At 41.5% G+C, this 11,450-nt stretch overlaps 1 protein-coding gene and 1 long non-coding RNA gene across 2 annotated transcripts; both read left to right on the top strand.

Annotated features, from left to right (window-relative positions):
• The first annotated feature begins 1,459 nt into the window (after positions 1–1,459).
• LOC118733810 lies at positions 1,460–1,833 on the top strand. Its single transcript, XR_004992292.1, has 2 exons — positions 1,460–1,590; positions 1,656–1,833. It is a non-coding gene; the product is annotated as an uncharacterized LOC118733810 (long non-coding RNA).
• Positions 1,834–6,863: 5,030 nt separating this feature from the next.
• Positions 6,864–8,312, top strand: LOC118753817. The gene has a single exon (XM_036488694.1). It carries the CDS (start codon positions 6,864–6,866, stop codon positions 8,310–8,312), a length of 1,449 nt encoding a protein of 482 aa, XP_036344587.1.
• Positions 8,313–11,450: the final 3,138 nt, after the last annotated feature.

Here is an 11,450-nt window from a genome sequence, read left to right on the forward strand (position 1 = left end):
GGGGGTCTCATCCGAGGCTTTGCCTTGCTTCTTCACTGGAAGTGGTTTTTACGTGGCGGGTCCCAAGCCCAGCGCACAACCCATTGCTGGAGTATGTATTAATAACATTTAATTCGCTGACTAATATTTCACATTTCTAATTAAAGGCCTGTATGCAGCTCTCAAGAAAAGCTAAAAATCCATATAAAATGACGTACAAGAAATGGCTAAGAAATTTTCTTGAGTCAAATTTCCTTAAGGCAGTACGCAGTTCTTAAGAAATTTACTATGATTTCTACTACGGTTTTCTAAAGTTTTTTGTGAAAAAAGAGCGCAAGGCAACCCAGGTTTGCAACAGAAATATATGCCCGTGCCATTATTTCTTGAGGAAAGAGTGAGGCAACAGGCTGTGAAGTATGAAAAATGTCAAAATTCCTTGGACACACACACGAAATAATGCATGGTGAAATGAACTGAAGGTGGCGCATTATCGAAACCGCTACTTTGGTTTTGCCGACTTTGACATTTATGGCAATACGTAAACAAACTTTTTGTTTAGAAACAAGTGCAAACGTATTGTGTACTTTCAAGTGAAAAATCTAAGTAATTCGTGTGTTCTGAAGTAAAAAACGTTTTATTTGTAATAAAAACTTTATAAAAATGTCGTGTCGTGTGTTGAATTGCAGCAGCCGTAGGGGTAAAGCCCCCAAATGCAGTTTTTTTTGTTTCCCCGCGACGACGCCTTGGCCAGAAAGTGGGTAGAGTTCTGCCGGCAGGAGAAGCCATAAAATTTAGACACCAGCGTAATATGCATGAAGCACTTTACGGACCACTTTTAAACACGACATGTTAAGTTGAAAACGTTGAAATACCACAAATTACAAATTAAAATCGGAGGTAAGCAAGCATCGACCACTTTCTGCAGGAAAACATGCGCTGCGACAAGCTATTAGGGGTATTCTCTGAGTCTTGCAAAGGCCTTGCATGGTGCACATATTGCACGGATTGCACGGTAAAAACCGGTTTTCGTATGGCACAGCTTTGCAAACCGTGCAATCCGTGCACCGTGCAAGAGCTTTGCAAGACTCGGAGAATACCCCTATTATCACTTTTTCGGCACCTGTAATACAAACACAAAAATTCTAAATAGTTAATTAATAACACCTATTCTTTTGAACACATTTCAAGAGTGGTTGTATATTTTTTGTTAACGTAGTGCTTAATTTGCTATATTCAAAGATGGCTTGAGAAATTGGTGAATCAAGAAGAAACCACGTTTTCTCACTGCAAATTCACAACTGTCAACTCATTGTTCTTCGCCATATTCGTTGTTTACCCGTTGCAACAAATGTCATTCTGCGGGAATGCGCAATCTTGTATTCTATCGTTCTTGGAAATAATGGCAATTTTTTCTTGACCGTTTTCTTGAGAGCTGCATACAGGGCTTAACAAACAAACTTTTATCTTTTCTTACAGATTTTTTGAAGGATGCCTGCTCATCATTAGTGAACTAACCTATATTTAAGCCTTCAATAATTTAAGAAATGCAGGTAGTTGATTATACATACATATGTACATACATACAGGCTGACCAATTGAATTAAAGATTATGTATGTATGCAATATACCTTAGCTACTCAGTAAAAAAGTTATAATTATTTCTAATTATTTTTTAGTTTATACTCACGTCGTTAGAACGCTAACTCCGCCCAAAGTCTTTGGGTAACGCCTCCATGTATTTGTAAAACCGTATAGTGATACTCTTGACATATTTAGCGATAACTCCCGTATATATGTTTATGTGTATGTGTTTACGTTAGTCTTTTTTTTCTTCAATTAAATATTTTTAATTATTCTGCTGTATTAATTACTTTTTATTAAATTAATGCGAAAGCAAATAAATATGTACTTCTATCTTCAGCAGTGCTCGCGTTAAAACCTGCTGATTTTCAATACTATATAGTTCAAATTGGTATGCTTGTTCACTTAAGCGGCAGCTATCACACTTTTACCAGTTGGATGACACCTTTGTCGTGGATGCGGCGTGTAGCGGGCAGCGAAGCAACGGCTAACACGTCAGCGCCCGCTATGTAGTTCCTTAGTTGTTCTAATTTTTTCTTCCAAGATGATGTGCTTTTTTCAAAAATATCTGCGCTCAAATAAATTAAACGCACAGCTATATACTTATTTTTTATGCAATAGTTTTTTATTTATTTCTCTAAAAGAAGCTCTTAAGTCCGCACTGCTGTTGCGTATTTTCTAGTTGTTTCGACTTATTTCGTGTACTGGGAACTCCTAATAAGTTTTTATCTATTCACTTCATTTGCCTGCCATTTTCATTTTGTTTTGAATATTTTCTATTTTCTTGTAACTGCTTGTATTTGTAAAAGATAATTTAGTAGTGTGTTTTATGATTGTAGCCTTTTGTTTTTATTTCACTGAACTTATCACTTTGAATTTCTATTGTTGAATGAGTTGCAGAGCTAATTTCGCCCTCAAGAAATACTAATTTTTGGTCGTATGACAGGCGTGTTGTTATTGCATTTGTTGCCTTCTTGTTTTTCTCGCCTTTCACATTTTTGTTATTCTCGCGTGATTTGTTTTCAATTTGTCAGTTGTATTTCGTTGACATTCGTGTTTATTTTTGTTGTTGTTTTGCTATTATGCTTTGAACAAAGAATAGGGGAAAAGTAATACTAACCAAAATGCTAGGGTAGCTGTGCAATGTTTTGAAAATGCAAGTTAGATCATTGATAAAATCACTCCTCACTTTGCTGTAAAAAAGTACAAAGGTTTGAATAACTAAAATAAAATGAAATAATACAAGTTTAATATTTGATGCGCTTTTTGACGCAAGTAGAGCCACCTTTCTACCCATGAGAAGCTTTTCCGTCGTAGAGGAACACTAGGTTACTTGTATTGTATTTGTTAGCATCCCTGGTACTTTGCTGAAAGTGGCAACACCGCGAATAAAAACTGCAACCAAAATGTATGTTTAATACGCCTTAACTGCAACCAACTTTGGTACATATTTTCGTCGGCCATGACAGAAGGACTCTGGACAGCGTACGAGCAACACAAGTGTAAAACCTTCAACAGCCACAACAACAACAGCAACTTACCGACTGCCGTTCATATATATATATATATTTTATGTTTTAAAAGTACAAGTTACGCGCTTACGTGTCTGTAAAAGTAGAAACCTTAATAATACGTTTTTATACAACTCAAACGTCTTTACTTTATTCGTTATAAATCCTTCGTCGGTAAGCAGAAGCAGTTCTTACACTTCAACATCTTTTACACTTGTACGCTGTCGGTGAAAACGAATAAAGTTGGTACCGGAGGCCATTTTGTATGTCTGAAACTAACCGATATTTTTTACGAAATCGGGCCGGTGTTACGAGCGAGAATCAAAGGAGTGAATCAGAATCATCGTTTGAAAGCATGGAGGGTCAGCCAGGTGCAGCCGCAGAAGACAGCGCGAATGCTATAATTGCTACATTGAATGCGTTAAGGGCTTCCGTAGAAGAGCTTAGACAAAGCACTGCGGAGAGCCAAAGAGACATAATAAGGCTTCGCGAAGGCATGCAACCACAGAATATTCCGGAGCAGAGCGTGCAGCCAGCACAGCGTGACAATACTCAAGCCGTCGTAGCACCAACCGACTCGCAAGTAAAACTTTATGATTTGCCTGTGTTCAGTGGCAATGTCGAGGACTGGCCGCTATTTTTCGCAAATTTCAACGACACCACGGAAACTTTTGGGTATAGCCCCCGCCAAAACCTTATGAGGTTGCAGAAGTGCTTAGTTGGTCCCGCCAAAGAAGCTGTCGCCGCCATGCTAATTTACTCGAGCAACTTGCCGAACGTCATAAGCGAGTTGGAGTTCAGGTTCGGGCGACCGGACATTTTGGTTAAATTCCAAACCAGTAAACTGCAGCATTTCCCGCCAATAGCGTATAATATGCCGGAGCAAATTGTACCGTTTTCCTCGAGAGTGAGAAATGTTGTTGCATTTCTTAAGTCTGCAAATTGCCAGCAGCACTTAGCTAACGTGACATTGTTAGAACAAATGGTGGGTAAGTTACCGCATAACCGACAGTTCGACTGGGCGAAGCATGCTGCGACTATACAACCGTATCCATCAGTTGAAAATTTTTCTGAGTGGCTTAGCGAGTTGGCTAAAATAATTTGTCTTATGCCGACAATCAGCACGCAGAGTGGCAGGCAGTCAGCATCATCGGGTAATCCCCGTCGACTGATGCATATTGAGCGGCCAAAGGACTCACTTACTTGCTATCAGTGTAGTGGTAACCACATGCTTCCACAGTGTGATGCGTTTAAGGCAAGCAGTATTCAAGAGCGGTGGGACCTGGTTAAGGCGCAACAGCTTTGCTTTTCGTGCCTACGCAAGGGGCATTCCACACAAAAGTGTCGTGCAAGAAGGAGGTGTAACATAAGTGGCTGCCAGCGCTATCACAACCAGCTACTCCACAACGAAGATGCAACAATGCAGATGCTACGCCGAACTACACGAGAGGATGTCATTGCGCAGACAGTTCTGAATTGTCGGGAAACACAAAGCGCACATGGTCAACTGTTTAAAATATTGCCAGTAACATATATGGACCGAAAGGTAAGCGTGAGATATTAGCGATGTTCGACGAGGGTTCGTCAATTTCAATAATGGAAGAGGAAGTGGCCAAGATGATCGGAGCCCAGGGTTGCTTGCATCCACTTACGCTGCAGTGGTATGACAACAACGTTGTTACGGAACAATCGCATAAAATAAGAATTGAAGTTGAGAATTGTGCGACGAAGAGGAAGTTTCTACTGAAGGAGGTATATACGGTTAAGAACCTGAACCTGCCAGAGCAGTCTATGGCCAAGGAAAATTTTCAGCATTTGAGAGATTTGCCGATAAAAAACTACTGTCGTGCGAAGCCAGTTTTGCTCATCGGGATAAAGCATGCATACCTGGGTATGACCTCAGCAACAGTGCAAGCCGACATCGACAGCCCGCTAGCTGTAAAAACACTACTAGGCTGGGTCGCGTACGGCCCAACCAAGCTGCCTACAACATTGAATCCCCGTGTTTTGTTGGTGAAAGAATATCAGCAACTACATGACTTAGTACACGAGTACTTCGCAGCAGAGAGCTTTAGAGTAAAGCAATTGCCGAAAAACGCTTACTGACAGTGGAGCGCCAAATGAAGAACGATGCCGAGTTTGGTACACGATACAAACAAGAGATGGCTAAGTACGTGATCAAAGGGTATGCAAGAAAGTTAAGCCGTGAACAAGCCAGAAAGCCACACCAAAATGCTTGGTACTTACCTCACTTTGCCGTATTCAACCAGCATAAGCCCAAAAAGACGCGAATCGTCTTTGATGCCGCAGCCGCAGTAAACAACGTGTCGCTCAACTCGCAGCTATTGAAGGGTCCGGAGCAAGCACAACCGTTGATACGGATTTTGCTACAGTTTCGCCAGGGACGTGTCGGAGTGTCCGCAGACATACGCGAAATGTTTTCGCGAATCAAGATACGCGCAACTGATCAACACGCTCAGCGGTACTTGTGGCGTGATGGTGATGCGAGCAAGCCTGTGGCAGAGTATGTGATGACGTCATTAATTTTCGGTGCTGTTTGCTCACCCTGCATTGCCGAATATATAAAGAACAAAAACGCCGAGGAGTATCGAGCACAGTTTCCAGACGCCGCAACGACTATAATTAACAAGCATTATGTCGATGATTTAGTTGCAAGCTTCGACACGCCTGAACAAGCCATCAGTATCTGCAGTGACATTGTCAGCATCAATTCACAAGCAGGGTTCGAGTTACGGAACTTCGTCTCCAACTGCGAAGAAGTAGAAGATCGTTTGAATCATTCGTCGTTATCCGTGAGAGAGGTGGTTAGCCTGGAACACAACGCGTCAGTAGACAAAGTGCTTGGCCTCTACTGGAATACAAGCGATGACGTTTTCCACCGTTTGCCGAAAGATGTCCTGCACGGAATACGAGCTCCGACAAAATGAGAGTGGTTACGAATCGTGATGTCGTTGTTCGATCCATTTGGTATGTTAGCAGCATTTTTAATTACTACTAAAATTCTCATTCAAAAAGCGTGGAAGTGCGAGATTGGCTGGGATGAAGTTCTGCCTCAAGAACTAAACAAGAGATGGTGGCCCTGGTGGCAAGAGTTTCCTAACGTTAAGAAGTTGAAAATACCCCGCTGTTATTCGCCGCAAATCTTACATGGTGGCAAGGTAGAAATCCACACTTTCGTCGACGCTAGTCAAGTCGCATTTGCGGTAGTATACGTTCGAGTACTTCATATTAATGGAGTTGACGTTCGCTTCATTATGGGCAAAACACGCACAGCACCAGCGAAACTGATGTCGATCCCGAGACTCGAGTTACAGGCAGCAGTATTGGGCACCCGCTTGTACAAGCTCATCGAGGACAGCCACGAGTTCAACATAGGGCGAGCAGTTTTTTGGACCGACTCCCAGACGGTTCTGCAATGGGTGCATTCGTCGGAAAGAAAGTATAAGGCGTTCGTCGGCCATCGTATAGCCGAGATTCTCGGCACAACGGCAAAAGAGCAGTGACGATGGGTGTCAACTTCTCAAAATGCAGCAGACGTAGCAACACGCGCTTTGTGTCCACCCAAGTTCGACAGTAGCAGCCGTTGGGTAAAAGGCCCCCGAGTTCTTGCAGCACGACGAAGAGTATTGGCCCACGGCTACGATCACAGCGTCACCAGTACTCCCAGAAGAAATATCCGTTCCAGTTTTGGTGGTGCAACACGGCAGTGCCGTCATTAATTTTTCACGGTTTAGCTCCTTCACAAAGCTATTACGAACAACAGCCTGGGTGATGCGAGCAACAATACTATTTCGAAAACAGAGCAACAGTACAACGCCCATGTCGCAAAGCCTCACAGCATCAGAGATAAAGAAAGCAGAGCATATGGTATGCGAACTAGTCCAACGAGAATGCTTTTCGAGCGAAATCGCAGGTTTGTCAGTCGGCGGTAAAATCGCCAAAAGAAGTTCGCTGTATAAGCTTTCGCCGTATCTCGACCAAAGTGGCCTATTAAGATTGAGCGGACGCATCGACGAGGCCACATACCTACCAATGCAAGCACGACGACCGATATTAATGCCTGCCAAACATATCGTGTCAACCCTGATTGTACAACATTTTCACAAAATAAATCATCACCAGAATTCCGCAATCACCATTAATGCCATCCGACAACAGTTTTGGATACCGAATTTGAAACCGCTCCTCAAGGCAGTTCAGCAAAGGTGTCAACAGTGTATGATCGACAAAGCAAAGCCAAACCAACCTATGATGGGTCAGCTGCCGGTCGACCGCATAACTCCGTTCGTGCGCCCCTTTACATACACAGGCGTCGACTTGTTTGGCCCTCTTAACGTCACCATCGGTAGGCGCAAGGAGAAAAGGTGGGGCGTTATATTCACCTGCCTGACAGTTCGAGCTGCACACATAGAGCTAGCTACCGACCTGAGCACCGATGCGTTAATTTTATGCCTGCGGAATTTTGTAAACCGACGTGGAACGCCGTCCAGAATAAGGAGTGATAATGGGACAAATTTTATTGGCGCACAAAGGGAGTTGAGGGCAGCTGAGCAGTTGTTAGACACTGACCGCATTCAAGCCGAGGCTGGCAGACAAAACATCGAGTGGATATTTAACTGTCCGCTGAACCCCAGTTCGGGTGGCTGCTGGGAGCGCTTGATAAGGATTATAAAGTCGCTGTTAAGCAAGACGTTGCGTGAGGTAGCCCCAAGACCCGACACTCTGCACAGCGTGTTAATAGAAGCGGAAAATATCATCAACTCCCGACCGCTAACTGACCTGCCTATAAGCCATGAAGAAGATGAGCCGTTAACACCCAATCACTTCTTGTTGGGGTGCGTTAATTCAACGCAGACGCCGAACCCTGTTGACGAGAAGATTTGCCTAAGGAAGCAGTGGAGAATCGCGCAAAACCTCAAGGACCGGTTGTGGAAGCGATGGACAACCGAGTACCTGCCTCAGCTATTGTGCCGTACTAAGTGGCAGGACAAAGCAATACCGCTTCAAGCGAACGACCTGGTGATATTGTGCGACTCAACGCTGCCCCGTAGTCAATGGGTACGCGGCCACATAACTCAAGTTTTTCCCGCCAAAGACGGACAAGTACGTACCGTGGAGGTGCGAACGAAGAGCGGACTACTACGCAGACCAGTTTCGCGTTTAGCAAAGTTAGAAGTTGGTGGTGAATCCTGTGAGGATTCACGGGGGGCGGGGTGTTAGCAACCCTGGTAGTTTGCTGAAAGTGGCAACACCGCGAATAAGAACTGCAACCAAAATGTATGTTTAATACGCCTTAACTGCAACCAACTTTGGTACATATTTTCGTCGGCCATGACAGAAGGACTCTAGACAGCGTACGAGCAACACAAGTGTAAAACCTTCAACAACCACAACAACAACAGCAACTTACCGACTGCCGTTCATATATATGTATATTTTATGTTTTAAAAGTACAAGTTACGCGCTTACGTGTCTGTAAAATACGTTTTTATACAACTCAAACGTCTTTACTTCATTCGTTTTAAATCCTTCGTCGGTAAGCAGAAGCAGTTCTTACCCTTCAACAGTATTGTATTCAGTGTTGCCAGAACTTTCTGGGCCAACCGGCTAGATTGGCAAAAAAAAACCGGCTAAAAACGGCTAAACTGTTTCAACTAAATTTCACATGTTTTATTTAAATAAATCATAAGTAGAAAGACTAGTTCTTGGCAGTGATGCCAGAACTTTTTGGGCCGACCGGCTAGATTGGCAAAAAAAAACGGCTAAAAACGGCTAAAATGTTTTAGTGAAAATCCATATGCTTTATTTAAATAAATCGCAAGAAACGAAAGACTAATTAACACCATTAATTTATATCGAGTGTATATTCCTCATCATCAAATGAATCACTATTGTATATATCACCTGAATTCATTAACTTTAAGAGATCGTCATCTACGTAAAATTATGGCAGCATTTTTCTTCACGTTTTAAACCGTATCTTATATATAAAATAGCGTTTAACGTTTTAACACACATTGGATTTCTTTGCTTAGTTTTTATTATATTCATTGAACTAAATATTCGCTCTACTTCTGCATTACTTATAGGCAAAACAAGAAAACTAAAAACTAGGTTGCAAAGGTCAGCAAAAGGGTTTTCTCCTAGGGCATTTCGAAATTGATAAACTTCGGCCCAAAAATTTACAGTTGAGTCTAAATTACTCCAGGTATGTAACGTTAACCGTTGCCATTGCATCTCTATGGATGTTATTTCGTCGGCGTTATATTTGTGTTTTTGAACAAATACTTATGGTTTAATTACTCTTAATGCATTTCCAACCGAAAAAAGTAATTTTTTTTTAGTGTGGCAATATTTGTAGGGAGGCGTTGGCGTAATTCCTTTATTAAAGTGATAATAAAATAGCGACCATTTTCTCGAATTATTTTCTCGGCTTCGTGGTCAAAAGCGTTTGTGCTTACTTTTGTTTTTAAATACTCTTCAAAACTGTGATAAAACTGAGGAAATGGAGCAAGGTATGGTTCCAATGGGGAGCATATAGGATCAAATGTGTCCGCGCTAATAACCACAAGGGAGCATAGATGCGAAAGTAAAACATTGAGTTCATTAAAAATCTTCATTGGGTCTGCATTATTGCTTTCGAACAACTTGTTTACTTTTTGCACCTGAAAATTAGGCAAATAGTAAAATCGGCTAAAAACGGCTAACTTTTTTTTACAAACCGGCTAACAAATCGGCTGCCGGCTAGATCGAATTTTCTCCGGCTAGTTGCTATCAAAACCGGCTAAATCTAGCCGGAAAACGGCTAAAATGGCAACGCTGATTGTATTGTGTTGTTTGGGTATTAACCAACATGGAATTCGTTGTTGTAAGAACTTGAAAATTCCCCAAAGGGCTTTTTGGGAATCAGCCGGAGATATATGTAGATGCAGGTCCTTCGGGTTACGTAGACCCAACTGTCGTGGAACGACATAGAACTGATTTTGTATAATGTAAAAATATCGCTTTACGTCATTTAAACAAGGGTAGTACTGGTACTCCTTATTTCCGTTTTGTAAAATTACTCGTATGTTTACCTTCATACACCCTAATACACCCTTTTAGATAAAGGTTCACCTGCTTGATCACCCTGTAACTAGCTTTTGTTTCCTCCCAGTTCGCCGATCAGCTGTTACCATACGTCAATTGGCTTTAGCAAAATACGCAGAAAAAAATACGAGACTGTCTGGTAAAACAAACATATTTTTTTTGGGGTTTCTCGTTTTTTTGCAATAGAAAATAATTTCATTGCATACGAAACGAAAATATTTACGAATCGCCTAGCTACGCTGTATTTTTGGCGGGTACTTAACATCTTATCTTGTATGTGGTAAAGTGTCCAGGTGAGAATTGTTGATTACAAAAAGCAATTGATGCAAAATAGGCGTAAACAATAACAATTTGCATTTTTACATACGTTTCCAGTTATATTGAAATCAAGGTTTTGAGCTAACTTCGTTTTTGGCGCCGAATTGAGATACACGCTTCGTTTCGACTTTCCGGACTGAAAACTATTTGACAAACTTATTAAATTTAAACAATGCAAAATTATCCACACCTATATTCGCAATACACGTTTATAAGTTTAATATATACATTTTCTCGTTAACAAGACATTTTTCGCTGAACTAGTTGGTCCTTGTTTTTCCTGACTGCCTTCCTCCCGATGGAGGTTAGGTTTCGTGAGTTAAAAAAGCGACTAAAATCTAAAGGAAACAGCAATGTTGGAAGTGGAAAACGTCCTGGTATAAAAGAATTGGTAAACCTTAAGGCTTCGATGGATGCGACGGGGCAATCGCGCGATTCCGAAATGGAGTTGTCTGAAAGCTCTCCTGGAGCTTCAAATATTAATCCGAAGCACGTGCTACTGACCAAGGTTGAAAAGCCGTCGTTACTGTATGAGACGAATGACCAGGTAAAGTACATTGTATTTTTGGAAGTGTTGCCTGATGAAAGGGGCATAAGGAAACTAATTTTTTTAAACTTATTTTTCATGGAACTGATAGATGATCTCTCTCTGGTTGGGTTAGCTGACCTCAGGGCGCTTGGCAACGGGCGGGCTAAATTGACTTTTGATACTGCAACTGATGCAAATAATTTTGTTACAAAAAACGATTTCAAAGCCAGAAATTTATTGGCTTACATTCCAAAATCTTTCACTGAAAAATACCACTAAAATACTCCAATGAGTATATACTTGAAAATATTGAAAGTGATTTGGCGATTGTATCAGTAAGTAGACTTAATAGGAGAGAAGGTAGCGAACTAAAACCTACCATTTTTTCAAATTATTGTTGCTTTTCCACAATAAATTTTCAT

This window comes from Rhagoletis pomonella, unplaced genomic scaffold (genome assembly GCF_013731165.1).
Source record: "Rhagoletis pomonella isolate Grant_MI unplaced genomic scaffold, Rhpom_1.0 Rhpom_scaffold_00002, whole genome shotgun sequence".
Taxonomy (NCBI): domain Eukaryota; kingdom Metazoa; phylum Arthropoda; class Insecta; order Diptera; family Tephritidae; genus Rhagoletis; species Rhagoletis pomonella.

Coding starts and splice junctions, on each gene's coding strand:
- LOC118753817 (XM_036488694.1), top strand. CDS start 6,864: ATGCGAGCAACAATACTATTTCGAAAACAGAGCAACAGTACAACGCCC.